General features: G+C 33.3%; 1 protein-coding gene and 1 long non-coding RNA gene across 3 annotated transcripts in view; both read left to right on the forward strand.

The window, feature by feature from the left end:
- LOC139517067 (P-selectin-like) overlaps window positions 1–8731 on the forward strand; it is a 33811-nt gene extending 25080 nt beyond the window's left edge. The window contains exons 4-8 of the mRNA XM_071307692.1: window positions 231–449; window positions 605–784; window positions 2169–2301; window positions 7241–7293; window positions 8549–8731. Of these exons, the coding sequence (XP_071163793.1) occupies window positions 231–449; window positions 605–784; window positions 2169–2301; window positions 7241–7293; window positions 8549–8598 (635 nt within the window). The 3' untranslated portion in view covers window positions 8599–8731. The remainder of the gene's footprint in view (window positions 1–230; window positions 450–604; window positions 785–2168; window positions 2302–7240; window positions 7294–8548) is intronic.
- LOC139517135 (uncharacterized) overlaps window positions 1–17230 on the forward strand; it is a 560758-nt gene that overhangs the window by 541788 nt on the left and 1740 nt on the right. The window lies entirely within an intron of this gene.

A 17230-nucleotide genomic window follows, 5' to 3' on the forward strand; every position in this document is an offset into this window, starting at 1 on the left:
TTGCATAGCATTTAGTGTAGTGCTTACACGGTGTATATTGACAAATCTATATGAGACACGAGGATGACATACTAGTGTTGTGCATCTCATCGTTATATTTAACCAAAGTATTATTGTATACCCACAAACCTATAACATGAACGTCTATCACCTACCATGACATAATGCACCGTTTCTTGGTGCCGCTTTTCATATAAAAAATAGGCTAAAATGAAAATTTGTAACTTTAGATTGTAGAAATTCAACATCAGATCAAAGTTACCACGGAAAGATAAACATCACCAGGAATGGACATACTTGCATACATTGGAATAACGCTGTTAAATATAAGTCTCAACAGAAGAATTACTGCGGGACACCGGCAGGAGATCCCTATAATGTTAATGGACCTTGGTGTTATGTTGATACGAAAGGAGGACGGGATAGTTGTAATATACCTATATGTGAAGGTGAGATAGTTTAATAAAACTATACTATCATTTTTGAAGGAATTGCGGATATAAATGACTAAAAGTTAATTCATTATATTTTAGCTGTTTGTTTTGGTGTTTCTTACCTTCTATTCTATATTCATAATAAAGTAATAAAAACTATTTATATAAAGGTGCATCTTGTCCAGATCTGTCTTATCGGCCACATTTACAAACACAGGATAATAAGGATTTATACAGATATGGGGAAACTGCAAACCTTGTATGCGAAACTGGATACAAACTAAATGGTTTCAAAAACCTATCATGTCAAGAGTCTGGTGATTGGAGCAATGCAATACCAACATGTGAAGGTAGGAACCATTTGAAAACTACTGTGATTTAAGTCTTACATATCTTTGTAACATCAAGTTTGATGTATTGCTTTTATTGTACAATTTTTACCATAAAGATTGTTGCAAAAATAGAATCATTTTAAGAGCACACAATACATCACCAAAATATTCTGTGTTTATTTTAATTTGTAGACGTGTTTGACGTGTTTTTATGCCATATAATTCCGCAAATTTAATTTAGAATCTATAATGAATAATACAAAATGGTTTTAACCAACTTTCATACGATTCAATATTCTGAAGTGAGAAGTATCTAAATTGATCGAATGTTTCGTTTTATTTTCCATCCAGTTAGAACGATTTGACAATAGCCCACTATTAATATGCATTTTGTAAGAAATGGATGTCTGCGACATATCTAAATTTTAAAAGTTGACTGTTTGTGGACTTTACATGCGACGTTTTCTTTTTCATTTAATTTGTCGTTTTCACTTTATTTTTCATCTGTTGATTTACAATGTGACTGTTTTGTGTATATTTGAGTATATTTTTATATTTAATTATGTTCAAAAATATCGAATTTGAACTAATCAATTCGATTGAATTAGGAAAAATAAAGATCAACCTGTTTTACTTCTATAGGGACATCTTCTCTACTTCAGAAAAAAAAAAACCAACCAGAAGATCACTTACATTTCGTACTATATTTGGCCTTTTCAACTGTCTTTTTTTATATATCGTTAGTAATGATGACTCAATTATAAATGAAACCCGCGTCTTGAGCTTTATGTTTAATCTGGTGTGTATGATGAAATAGTTGACAATCACTGGGTCGTCGCATTGCTGGTGTAGTTTTTTTCTCGCCAAGGGCATCACAAGCCCAGTAGTCAACAGTTTTTTTTTAACGCAAATTATCAGTAATATTGTCATCATTATAACTTAACTATTGACGAATCATTGAATTTACTAAAACTTGAGTATTTTCAATCCCAGGATTATATAACTGTAGCAGTATTTTCTAAAATAATTTTTCGAATTTAGTGTGCTCAAAACTCTTCAATTTCATACAATATTTGACCTCTCGACTTTTATTTAATTCGAGGGTTACTGATTAATCTTTTGTAGACGAAACGTCGGTCTGGGGTACCCAATTTTAATCCTGGTATCTATGATGAGTTGAATAACAAATTTAAAAAAATCGCTAAAATAAAATCAAAAGCCTAAGCAAATCATCGGACCTCTAATAATTTTTCATGGTAACAGTGAATACAGTAGAGGTACGAAAATTCAATTTGCTTAAGTTTATTGAAGGATCTTCTGAAATATTGTGATATATCTTGCCACAAAAATCCACATGCACGTAAAACCACTAAATATATAGTGTGTGCGTTCTTTTACCCAGAAACTTCACAACCAAACAAAGATTCAATAAAAGAAGGACGTACATGTTTGTCCTATGGATTATTTGGAGGGATTTTAGCTGCAGTAGTTATGATATCTTCAGGAATAAATATAGGAACGTGCTATTATTACAGGTAATATTCATATGTTATTCATCTTAAGACATGCCTTATGTATTTTATAAGATAGAAAAAAAGAATCCTTGCAAACTTAAAAGACAATAAAAGCAGGTCGAGTAAAAAATGCACGCAATCTGTTCGTACGTCCGTATCTTCCAGTCAGCGTATATGGTCATTATTATTTGATTATTTTTTAGTTTAATACATCTATATCATGATTATTATTAATTGATAAAAAAATAAGGGTATATACCCTTTATTTTTTTTATCACGCAATCTATTCGTTCGTCCGTTCGAAAAAATGTCATACTTCTGACTAGAAGTGCATATGTGCATATTCCTATCTAAGGCAGGGGTCTGTAGTTCAGTAGTTGTCGTTGGTTCATGTTGTATTGTCATATATTTGTTTTTTCGTATATTGTTTTGATATAAATTAGGCCGTTAGTTTTTTCATTTGAACTTTTTCATATTTTACATGTTGGGGCATATTTTTGTATGTTTTTTTTCTCTGTAAAAGGTCGTTCGGTTGCCTACAATTGCTAACGTCATCTTCATTTGAACTCCTTATTTGTATATACCATGTTGTGTCAAAGCGCCATCTACAAATCAAATAACTAATATAATATTATACTTTTTATTTCCAACCTAAACACCATTTGCAAAGAAATTGAAACCTGGTTCATTTAGGTCATTTCCAATGTTTCATTATGTTCAATCGTGAGATGCTAGTAATATTGTTTACGCAAACCATCTTCCTCCCAGCGTATATGGTCATTAGTGCGGTATATTATTATTTGATTATTTATTAGTGTAATACACCTTTATCATTAGTGTTATTAATTGATAGAATTTAAGGGCATACATTAATAATATGACAAAAATATATTCATTTAAACCATTGTGGTGACGTCAGCCTATTCATTTACCGTGGATTCTTTTTCTAGAATCAATGCGTCCTTAATCCGTCGCTGAAATGGACTCACCGTTTTGTATTCTTTTGTTTCCTTTGTGTGCCTAATTTCATTAAGTTTCAATTGACTAATTTATTGATTTCTGCTCATTAGTGGAATTGTTTTAAAAACTTACCTTTCTTTTTGTAATTTCTATATGCCTACACTTGGAGTCGAACCCGTCCATGAATTCTCTTTAGTGTTACTAACATCAACATATCGACGAAACCTCTCGGCTACCAATTGGTTAAGATTTAATTGTCTAATTTATATATATGAACGCCTATTATTGTATATATTAAGGTACAACGGACACACATGGATTGTGCCTTTATATATACAATAATAGGCATTCGTATAGTATGAGGTGGTAGCCGCGAGGTTTCATGGTTATGCTCAATGAGTTAAAACTTGTCGGCTTAGGTTCGAATCCTGGTATTTTTTTTGTTGTTGTCACTATTCTCTAGTTTTCCGGTTTTGTTTCTTGTTTTTTAAGTTATTGTGGATATTTTGTTTAATAAAAGCGAGTTTGATCGTTTATTTTCGGATCATTGTTAGCTTGTCCACATGGTTGAAACGAAAATGTTTACATTATAGGTGTCTATTTTTGTTTTCTAAATCATTATAGTATGCTTTCATCTGTTTATTCGCAAATTCCTATGCTAGAAAATCGGGATGTGCCTACAATAAGATTTGTTGTTAGAAATTACGGACACATGTCTTATACATATATGCTATATATATATATATATATATATATATATATATATATATGAGTCTGAAAGATTGTGTAACAATACCGATAAATAGATGGAAAACAAAACACTAAAAAGTGTTGAATATCATTGCACAAAGATGGAAAAACTGAACAGATGATATAAATTATACAATAATTGCAAATATTTCGGCTCAACAAATGGCCTTCTTCGGTGACAAAAGTTTTAACAATAATGAGATATAATGTATAAGGTGTAAACATAGATCACTAATAATACAGGTAAGTTTTGGTCGATTGATTTTAATCCAAAATCCTGAATATAATAATATAAACACTAGACTGTAAATTTAATTATTTCTTTCTATTGATTCCATCTGGATGGAGGACACCCAGTGTTTTTATCCAAAACCTCTCCCGATTTTCTCTTTGCCTATGTTGCCATGTACAATCCTGTTCGATCACAAGGATCTTCATGTGATCAAAATCTTTCAGATTGTGATCTGGTAATCTGAAATGTTGGCTAACAGGAATATACGGTTTTTTTGTGAGGTCACTCCTGTGGCCATTGAGGCGTTTGTGAAATGGCTGCATAGATTCACCAACATATTGGAGACCACATCTAGGACACTCAAGAACGTAAATCACGTTTGAGCTTTTGCAGTTGACATTGCAGAAGATCTTGTATGTCTTTTCTGTGGTCTTACTGTGAAATGTTGATGAATGCTGCAATTGGTTGCAACATTTGCAGCGCTTATCCCCACAAGGCTGACAATTACCTACAGTATGGTTAGGTTTGGAAAGGTCAGCACGGACAAGTATATTTCTCAGGCTGTTAGGTTGTTTGAAGGCAATCATGGGAGGCTCAGGATTTAAACCCTCTACCTGCCAATACTACTCTTGTCACTATGGATGTCACCTCTCTCTATACGAATATTCCCCATGCGGATGGTATTGAAGCATGTAGAGCAGTTTGGGACTCTCGATCTTTTAAAATTCCACCTACTGATTGCTTAGTTGAAATGCTTACTATGGTCTTGAAAAAGAACAACTTCACATTCCAAGGAGAACACTATTTACAGACAAATGGCACTGCTATGGGTACAAAAATGGCTCCATCTTATGCCAATATATTCATGGGTAAATTTGAAAAGCAACTGCTGGAGTGCTCCATCGAAAAACCGCTTTCCTGGTATCGATTCATTGATGACGTTGACATGAAATGGGACAAGGGAGACCAAAAATTACAAACTTTTATAACAAATGCTAACAATCAACACCCTACCATCAAATTCACCCATGAAACATCTAATTCCACCATAAACTTCCTTGATACATCTAGCACCCTCTCTGTAGGTATAATAAACACAGATATATACTCTAAACCTACAGATACTCATCAATACTTGTCGCCTGAAAGTTGCCATCCTCCACACTGCACGAAGAGCATTCCATACAGCCAAGCTCTAAGAATAAGGCGAATCTGCTCCTCTGAAGACACTGCAAAACAACGTCTGGGGCAGCTTAAAGGACATTTGAAAAGAAGGGGATATAAACACAAAAACATCAAAAATAGTTTTCGAAAAGCGGAATCCATCCCCAGAAGCAGTCTGCTAACTTACAAAGATAAACAGAAAAGTAAAAGAATCCCATGTGTGCTCACCTACCATCCATGCCTGAGAAATAGTTTCAAGACCATTCGTGATCATTGGACAGCAATCGAGAAACATTCGAAGTTATCCAAAATCTTTCCTGAGCCTCCCATGATTGCCTTCAAACAACCTAACAGCCTGAGAAATATACTTGTCCGTGCTGACCTTTCCAAACCTAACCATACTGTAGGTAATTGTCAGCCTTGTGGGGATAAGCGCTGCAAATGTTGCAACCAATTGCAGCATTCATCAACATTTCACAGTAAGACCACAGAAAAGACATACAAGATCTTCTGCAATGTCAACTGCAAAAGCTCAAACGTGATTTACGTTCTTGAGTGTCCTAGATGTGGTCTCCAATATGTTGGTGAATCTATGCAGCCATTTCACAAACGCCTCAATGGCCACAGGAGTGACCTCACAAAAAAACCGTATATTCCTGTTAGCCAACATTTCAGATTACCAGATCACAATCTGAAAGATTTTGATCACATGAAGATCCTTGTGATCGAACAGGATTGTACATGGCAACATAGGCAAAGAGAAAATCGGGAGAGGTTTTGGATAAAAACACTGGGTGTCCTCCATCCAGATGGAATCAATAGAAAGAAATAATTAAATTTACAGTCTAGTGTTTATATTATTATATTCAGGATTTTGGATTAAAATCAATCGACCAAAACTTACCTGTATTATTAGTGATCTATGTTTACACCTTATACATTATATCTCATTATTGTTAAAACTTTTGTCACCGAAGAAGGCCATTTGTTGAGCCGAAATATTTGCAATTATTGTATAATTTATATCATCTGTTCAGTTTTTCCATCTTTGTGCAATGATATTCAACACTTTTTAGTGTTTTGTTTTCCATCTATTTATCGGTATTGTTACACAATCTTTCAGACTCATATAATTTTTCCTGTTTGTGTAGTATTGTCAATTTTGATGATCCAATACCTATTAAGTTTACTGGTTGGTAGATTCGTATAGACTCTATATATATATATATATATATATATATATATATATATATATATGTTTTTTGTCAAGTTGATGTCCACGATGTTGACACATTCCCAATTTTCATTCTCAATTTTATTAGAAATAAGATCAAATATGACTCATTTTGTCAAAACATATAATGTTCAGATGCCTGATAAATGAGTATCTTTAAGAGCAGACGTGTTGTGTAAAACATGTATTTGTATTGTTTAACCATTTAATTGTAATATATGATTTATTGTAATGCATCGTTTGTCACGATAATATGGTTATTTAAACTCACTTACAATACCTTCTAATTAAGAATAGGCTTTAATTTTGAAAAGACATTATCACAATAGTTTAAGTTATAGATAAAATGGATAAGCGTTGATTCATGAAAAACAAACCATTCGCCCTGCGGGCTCATGGTTTTTTTTTTTCAAGAATCAACGCTTATCCATTGTATCTATATCACATAGCAAAACCAATTAAAAAAGGTTAAATGTGAAGGTCATTTCCAGTAAAAGTACCTTGAAGTATGATTTCTAATTTACTTAAACAACATTGCTGTTACATTTAATGAAAATATGAAACAAACCCAGTAATATATATAAATGAATAAACGTTTCTTTTTTTTTTTAACTTAAAAGAAAACGAGAGAAGAAACATTCAACAGTTTATGAAGATATGCAGTTCAATACTGGTACGTTTATATAATATATGTTTCTTTATTTTAGTTCTTGTATATGTCTTTACCTTTTTCTTTTGAATCGGTCATAAAAAAGTTTATCTGCCATTTAATTTCTTCATTTATAATTTTTCAGTTCTTCCAATAAATAAAGTATCATGTTATGGAAAATGTCAATGCATGTAGGACTATTACAGCGAAAATATACACATTTCTTGTTAGGCAATTTTTGTTGAGCCTGCTACGAACGTCGTGGATGCAGGACAACTAATTTTAGCAATCATAATATACAATGTCGTATGAGATCATTTTTATGTTGAACGATCCACCGGCCACCCCTTTATGAATATGTCTTGGAAATCGGTATTTTGTTCACTTTGTCCGTTTTGTGCGTTGTAACCACACCCTGTGAAAAAATGAAAATTTATAATATTTGTTTACCATTCACTTGAATTTGAGAACATTGAAGCTGTTAGAAAGTTTACCATTATAACTGTAGTGCTTTTGAATACACAAAAGAGTTATTTAATAATTTAAAAAGTTGCAGAATAAACGATTTATGTATGTGGATCGTCTGAATTCATACACATGGGATTAGTGAACACATTCTTAGTTTCTATTTAATCGTCAGATAGAAAAAATAAGTAAAATATCAATGGACAATCTATAATCACTTTCTATACAAACAACATCACGGTTAAAATGAGAATATTTTTTTTTTACTAAAATTACACAGAAAACTTAATATGTGATAACATGAACAACCAACCAAAGCAATTGTAACTGAAAGATCAAATACCAAGTTCATAAAGTCGACACTGTACGTTTTAAGACAACACTTGTATATTTGGGGAAAAGGCAGATGTTAAATATCTTAATTCAACTGAAAAGCTGTTTTACCTTTCGTAAAAATGGATGACTAGACAGATTCTGATAACAAAATGTCACTTCAATAAAACAATCAGCTACTGGGTTTGAAACTTTACATAAAAAGTCGCAGTTTTACAATACCACACATGTCTCACTTCACTTTCAAACCAGCCTTGACTTTGGTCAAAGAAGTTTGAGAATCTCTGGAACTATTTTGTTTTGAAACAAATTCAGTCAATGTTTTACATTGGGCTATTTATGTTAAATATAAATTGATTATAAAATAAATTGTTTTATATCTGAATCATTTTTTTGTTTCTGTAGTATTTATATGTATACAAATTCCTTGCTTCTAAGGCCTATCCAAAGTTTTAATATTAAACTTATCATTTTTTTTTAGCTGAAAGACAGAATTCAAGGAACGAGGAAACGTACACTGAATTGACATGACGATTGTATCAGAAATGTTCTATAAAAAACGTTTTATTTATAAAAATATCGAAAAGAGTAAAACCGTGTAATTAATGAAATTGTATATAGAAAGTTTGTTTTGAAATTTATATTAGAAATATTTCTAATTTGACAGTCATTTTTACCTGGAGTAGTCTAACGAGATCGATAGAATTATTAAATGATTTGTTTCTGGTAAAATTGTTCCCAATAAGGTTTATAAGAAACATTGTTAGATCAGATTAATAGTAAAATATACTATTATTTATGAGATAATTTTCTAAACTTGTATGCAGGTGTATGCATCCTGGATGTTGAAGAATGTTGTAAGCAGACTGATTCTAATGTTTCTCTTAATAATTGATGGTGCTAGCTAGGACCAATTGATATGTAAATGTATAAGTCCCAACTAAGAGTAAAGTGTTTTACAAAATGTCTTAGGGTTTTATTAGTGAACCCTACATATCATTACACAGGAACTTTGAAAGTTTCAGTATATCTGAAAACTTGTCGAAAAAGATTATTAAAACAGAAAAAAACCTGGGTGTTGCTATATCATGCAAATTATTCTTCTTTTTTTCAGTTGAAATTATAGTATGGGTGCAACGATGTTTTTCCTCAACATGTCAAATAAATATAATATAACTGTCACTTTTAGTTGTTTTACATTTAACACAAACAAAATCAGTGGACTAGAAGAACAATGATGTCTAAATAAATTTATAATATAACACTTTACTTTAAATAAACTTATAATTTTTTCATAAGTAATCTGACATAATTCAATGTAACCACCTCTCCCTAAGTCGAAGACAAAAATCATTGAGGAATCATGATTTTTCCCATTATCAGCTTAAAAGAGTATTTGTCAACTGGTATCTGGTTGGTTCGGTTTATTCTCTGTACTTTCTAATTCAAAGGATGACTGGAGAATAGAAATATGGGCTCTTATGTCGTCATCCGACCGACTGTAATACTATTGTCAAATAAGACTGTGCGGATGTTTACAGCCACCTTCGGTCAGAATAGGGACATTTAATCCAATGCCTCGTATAGAGAGTGCTTTTTCACCAGTTTACCGTAGCTGTATTTGGCAAAACTTTAAGGAATTTTTAGTCCTCAGTGCTCATCAACTTCTTACTTTATTTGGCCTTTTATAACATGTTTGATTCGAACGTCACTGATGAGTCTTTTGTAGACGAAACGCACGTCTGGCGTTAATATTAAATTGTATTCCTGATATCTATGATGAGTTTATTTGAAGGGTAAGCATGTGGCATGTTTCAAGGCAAAATTTCTTTGCCTATCAAAAAGTATTTCATTTTCAGTGGCAATCCAAATTCCCCTAACTTACATCCCTGTTTGCGTATATTACATGAAATGCCTATTGTGTTAACTGATATGCTGTTCTCGTCCTGACCATGTATGAAATAGTTGTCACATATCGCTTTTACATTATCCACATATTTGTTCATGGAAACTGAAATCAGGATTGGCTTACAATTCTTTAGTGCGTACTAAACAATCAACACATTAATTTGTACTTTCTTAACACGGGGGGGGGGGGGGGGGGGGGGGTGATGTAACTTCGATATTTTTTTGGTAGGGGTGTGCCATTTTTGCCTCAAAAAACGTACCAATTTTAATATAACATTCACTGAAATTCAGTACCTATCGTTATATAAATATTTAAGAAAGAATGACCTATACTTATATACAATATTTAAAATATGACGCGTGCTTATATAAGCACTAACTCATCATCACTCATAATTCATAAATATACCAGCTACCCTTAAGTTTTTATATATGAATTGACATCTCAATAGCATATTTATATATGATATGTAGATCATACCCCAAAGCAATATACAGTTATCAAATGTAAATGCATTTTAATATAGGATGTCATTAAAAAGGAGGGTCATTTTTATATAAAATCTCGCAAAATTATGACCCATATTTTTGGCACATCCCCGTATACCCAATAATAGGAACTTACCCCCCCCCCCCCCCCGTGTTTCTTCAACGTGGATAAAATAGACAGGTACCTGTGACTTAAATCCATTCAACAGTTCAGACAACTGATTGCAATTGAATTTATCATTCATTATTCTTACCACATTTAATTATGATTTTCGGTCAACAAAAGAAACACACTCAATGTGATTGGTTAAAAGACGGATAATTTTTCTCGACGAACTAGACTGGGTATTTCTGCTTTCTGCATTCTGCTCTACCAGACGTATGTCCCTCTCAATCATAGGTTTTACTGATTGATTGGGATCAAGGGATGATCATATTGTTTTCGCATGAACCGTTGAAGACACAGATTATTGCTGTTGTACAAAACATATTATATAACGTTTTAATGGGGTTTTCTGTTAATAAAAAAAGTGCAAATGTACCAATCTGAGGGTACTTGCAGTTACTAAAAGCTAGTTTAAAGCCAATAACAACAAATTACAAAATTGTGTATCCAAGAATTATTTAAATGCTGTGACGGAATAGTAAAAAGGCGATTATTAACAGAGTTAAATTTCACGCTATAAAATATACACGGCTAAAAATGGTATACATCTAGAAAATTGATTTTACTTTAAATTAGACTGGTGTAGTCGTATGGTGTCATTTTTTACGTCTTGTTACCAAAACTGACTTGAAATCTAGACTCTACAGGGCATGTCATTTTGAAAGTTTTTGTTTTGAATTGTTGCCAAATATATGCATTTATTTGGATTCAAATATCACATCTAATTTGTTATTCATTAAGCAAAAAAAAAAAAAAAAAAATCCAACCAACATCATAACTGGTTTGTAAACAAAATATGAAGACACAAATCACTGAAACTTTTTGTCGCTTCAACGGATTTCATTACTTTGCAAGAAGGCCCTATTTTTAAAATTACTTATTAACTTATTCAACGCCAAAATTCTGCAAATACCTTTTTCAGTGACAAGCTTTTATGCAATCTTACTTATTTTTCCGTATAGTCGTGTCAGGTCTCCGGCTAATCTGAATAATATTTAGAACTTCGGACGCATCACATGTGCGATTAATATATTATATGGCAATATTCAATATATTTTATTTCTATTGCTTCAAGGTTCATGGATTCTTTGATTATTTGTTTTTTGTTTGTTCTGTTTTGAGGTTGTGTTGATAAGGTTTTTATTAATTTAAGAGGAAAATAAATTTTTAGTTGGAGTTCTTTTTTAGAAATTGAGATCTGTCTAAAAGCCAAAAGATGGCACAACAGGGAAGTCCGTTGAAACTTGGTCCTAGTACTGCAAAGAGGCTGAAACCTGAGTTTAACCTGAGGAAAATGTGTAATGTGCCAGTAAAGACGGTAATGATAACAGCAGATCGCAGTTGTTCTATTTGCATCAGTTGGTACATGCGTTCAGATAATATTCAGTTGAAATTGATACGTGAAGATGAATCATACAATGATATACCAAAGGAAAGTTCGGTATTATACAAATGAACATAATACTGCAGTGATTAATGAGAGACAAGATGTTGAACTAGCGGACTGTTCAATCTAGGACAGTCTAGTCACGAACATAAGAAGAAAGATAAGAAGTGCGGTGACCTATAGTTGTTAATTTATGTATCATTTTGGTCTCTTGTGGGTAGTTGTCTCATTGGCAATCATACCACATCTTTTTTTATATTAGCAATATCCTTTAACTTTACTTTCCACTATAAAGATGATGTTCTTTCACTAAATAATTCAAATTTGGTGACTATGTTGAAGGCATCTATCCCAACGAACTAGAGATAAAGGATACAACAAATACAAGTAAGTCGACCTCATATCTTGACTTACATCTAGAAACTGACAATGAGGGTCGGTTGAAAACAAAACTTTACGACAAAAGAGATGATTTAAGCTTTCCAATTGTGAACTTTCCATTTCTAAGAAGCAACATTCCAGCAGCTCCTGCATACGGGGTATACATCTCCCAATGGATACGATATTACCGTGCTTGTATTTCCTCTCATGATTTTCTTGATAGAGGGTTGCGGCTTACAAGGAAGCTATTCGACCAAAAGTTCCAAATGGTGAAGTTAAAATCATCCCTTCATAAATTTTACAGACGCCATCACGAGTTGGTCGGCCGTTATGGAATAACCGTTTCACAGATATATCGGATATGTTCCTTACGTCGTAACTACAATCCTTTCATGAATGTGACCTACCAAGTAAGACTATTTACCGGATTTATTAAAACATGAGCAACACGACTGGTGCCACACGTGGAGCAGGATTTGCTTACCCTTCCAGAGCACCTGAGATTAATCAAAGTTTTTGATTGGGTTCGTGTTGCTTATTTTTTTGTTTGTTTGTCTTTTTCATTTTTAGCCATGGCGTTGTCAACAGGTAACAGCCGAAAGCCATTAATTGATCTTAAATGCAGCGAAAAAATTTCGCACCTGGAGATGGGTTTCAGCTAGCCTCTAAATAAAAATGCAAAATAAACTCCAAAACATATGAATGACCTAAAATAGAAAAACATACATGACTTACAACGGCCATAGGCTCTTGACTTGGGACAGGCGCAAAAGAGCGATGTTTTGTGAGATATCAATCCTCCCCGAATACCTTTAGTCAATTTAGAATAAATAAAAATGTAGCAATACGTAGTCAAACTCAGTTTTAAAAAAGTCCTAGTCCAATGTCATAATCGGTAACAAAAGAAACTAAGGAAATTGACAATGATACATAAATAAACAAATGACTGAAAGTAGTTACTGACATGCCACGCCGATACTCCAATGAAACAGATTGAAAGATTATGTCTTCATCCTATGAAAATCAAGCACTATCCCTACCGTGAGGGGTTTAATGTCATATCATCATAAAATATATGAGAACATATCCCATATCATGCCAATAACTGGTTTTAGAATAAATGTATTTATTTCCAATGCAAAAGCCCTGAGTGAATGAATGTTAGTACCAAAATATGCCAATTGTAATGACATGACAACAGTATCGTAACTATAGTCTGTTTAAAGGTTTGGTTTGCTTTTGAGGTAAATGCGGACATTTTTTTTTAGCTTTGGTAAAGAATATTACAATAAAAGATTGGATGTGAAATACCTGAACGTATAAGAAATCTGTATGTTGGTTTATATTTACGAATAATATCCTTGTATCTTAGTAAGCGAGAGGGTCGAAAGATACCAGAGGGACTTTCAAACTCATATATCGAAAATAAACTGACACCGCCATGGCAAAAAGTAAAAAAACAAACAAACAAATAATTGTACACAAGACACACCATATTTTTGTTTTCAACCTACCCTCATTGTCAATTTCTAGATGTGAGTCAAGATATTAGGCAGACTGAATTGTATCTGTTGGATCATTTATCCTTTAAGTTTAGGTACTTATACATCTTCGGATTTCAAATGTTTGGCTTTGAGCGTTCCTGATGAAGGTAAATCCAAAAAAAAAGCGCTTCGGACGCAAGAAATTAATAACGTGTTGATTTCAATATTTTACATCACTGGGTCGATACCTCTGCTGGTGGACTATCAGTCCCCGAGGATATCACCAGCTCAGTAGTCAGTATTTCGGTATTGACATGATTTAACAAACTGTACTAAACTTGTCCGTTTATAAATTTATAAATTATTAAGAAACTAAGGTTTAAACTTCCTCAGGCAAAGTTGGCTTTAGATGAATTTGGCTATTTATTTTCGGTATTTTTGACATATAGCTCTTCAATGGTTTCGGTACTTATACATCTTTATTTGGCGCTGCGCGTTCCTGATGAAGGTAAATCAAGAAAAGCGCTTCGGACGCAAGAAATTAATAACGTGTTTTTTTTTTTAATATTTTAAAGCCTTACTCAAATGAAACTTAAAACGATTAAACCCGCTGTATTTGTTTGCACCTGTCCTAAGTCAATTTTAAGTAAAATCAGAAGAAGAGCAGTTGTCCCTTTTTTGTAGCAAAGAGACTAAGGAAAAGAAAACAGAAGACAGAAGCTGTAGTCAAGGGTTTAGGTGAGTTTATAATATCAGTCGTTACTACACTCAATGATTAGAATTATCCACATCATCATACAAGAACTCAAGAATGAGTTACTAACAGACAATACACAAGAACAAAGTAACCGTACTATGCTATAGAAATATAATTCGTTTCAGCTCCAGGTTATTCGTCATCATGTTCACAATTGTAAAATGCATAGCTGTAGAAAAAGCAGAAGAGGACCAACTACAAATACTGTGATGATGAAACAGAGATCAAACAGTATATAACAGCAAACCATATAGTGATAAAACAACGTAATTCTGCAAAATCAAGATCTTACAGATGCAACTCAATATCATCATGTTTGATATTGATACTATTAGCAAATACAAATGACGTCAACACAAATCAAGGACCAACAATACAATAACAATACAATATACCCCTACCTGTCACATGGGACCACAGAGCCGTCAGATGTGAAACATGCAACCAGTTGGTTCTCATCAAATGCCTTGACATTCATAGTGGCACATGTACAGTGAAGATCACTTCTAACATCTCATTAGAACCTTCAGAATAATCTGACATAGAACTGTTCTAAACTGTCCTAGAACAGTTCTACCTAGAACAGTTCTACCTAGAACAGTTTTACCTAGAACAGGTCTACCCTAGAACTGTTTTAAGTACAACTGTATGCATCGAGTCTAGGTAGACCATGTTAGTAACTCATTCTTGAGTTTTAGGGTAGAACTGACCAAATCAGTTCTAGGTCTGTATCAGTTCTAGGGTGAACACTGTCTAAAACTACTATACTAACCCTAGAACTGACCAAACCTGTCAGGATTGTAGAACAGTTCGAAATGATTTTTTTAATATACATTATATTCTTTTGACTTATTTATATTTAAGTCAGAGAGTTCTTAAAACTGTTTTATGGATAGAACTGACTAATTCAATTCTAGCCGTAGAATTGACCAAATCAGTTCTAATCGTAGAACTGTTCTAGTCGTAGAACTGATCAAAGATTTGGTCAGTTCTAGGTAGAACTGTCTAAAACTGTTCTAGGGTACAATAGGTAGAACTGTCTAGTTCAGTTCTAGGTAGATTTGACCAAATCAGTTCTAGATTAGAACAGAATTTGGGCATCGATACAGAAGGAGGGCACACAAGATCTATACATATGCACCTTCTATAACCCAAAAGCATCAGATCTTGAAAGTCTTCGGGCATTTGAAATATCAGTAAAAGGAATTAACGCAATAAATGCATGTCGATTGATCGGAGGGGATTTCAACTTGACAGGATGGAACTTGGCAAACAAATGTCTATACCAGGGAACACAACACACAGAACAACCTTACATTTAGCAGAAATCCTTCACAACTAAGTAACAGAGCTTGTACAAGAGCCTACAAGAAGTAAGAACACTCTGTACCTCTTGATCACTAACCGTCCTAGCAAGATATTTATAATAGAAAGCATTACAGGAATATCAGACCATGACATTGTATATGCTGATATGAACATCAACACAGTAACAAACAAACAGAAACAACGAAATATCCATCTCTAGAACAGAAATTGGACAGCATGAAGGAAGATATGAAACATCTTCACAACACTATTCAACAAGAAAGCAATATTGATAGACCAGATATAAATATTATTATGGAAAATGTTTAAAGACGGTCTCCAAGTAAAGTAAAAGAAGCATATACCAGCAAAAACCCGTAAGACCAAAGTTTAGAACTCATTAATTACACGGGGAAAAATCACTCATAAGGCGAAACACTGAGTATATAAAAAGAAATCAAACCATTCTGGCGATTGTGCAAGCTTTCAAGAACTGAAAAAGACAACACAAAAAAGCATAAGACAAAGTATATTGAAAATATCATCAACCAAGAGAATCCTGAAGAAAATCATGACCCATCGAAAAGATGTTGGACCCGTATACACCAAACACAAGAAAAGCGATAAAAGTGGAGTGGTATCTCTAAGGCAAGATGGTAGCTTAGAAACAGATCCCATTTAAAGCAAACATATTAAATGAACAATTCCAATCTGTATTTACCATAGCAAACAACATCAGCAACAGTGAATTCTACAATCAAAAGTATATGTTCGACTCAACAGAAAATTACCTTGACTGTAGAGACATCTTAATCACAATCAAGAGAGTAGAAAACAACCTGACAAACCTTAATCATCACAAAAACCGGAAAACATCGATCAATGGTACTCAAAGAACTTTCCAGCGAAATCGCTCCCATACTTACCACCAAATTCAATATTTCATTGAAGACAGGCAAAGTAACAGATAACTGGCGGACAGCAACAGTCGCACCTGCAGCTTACAAAAAGGATCAAGTGTACACCCCAGCAAATTACAGACAAATATCTCTACATGTATCTGCTGCAATATGGAACTCGCAGATTTAAATATCATCCTATATCTACTACAGCATTAATTTCGAAGTACTCGATCCTGCGAGACGCAACTCTTAGACGAAGACCTGACAAAGAACCTTGAATTTGGAAAACATTATGACCTACTGATACCAGATTTCTCAAAAACATTCGATAAGATATTCCATAGCCTACATAAACAACAAATCTACTATGGGGATGGGACG

This window comes from Mytilus edulis, chromosome 1 (genome assembly GCF_963676685.1).
Source record: "Mytilus edulis chromosome 1, xbMytEdul2.2, whole genome shotgun sequence".
Classification (NCBI taxonomy): domain Eukaryota; kingdom Metazoa; phylum Mollusca; class Bivalvia; order Mytilida; family Mytilidae; genus Mytilus; species Mytilus edulis.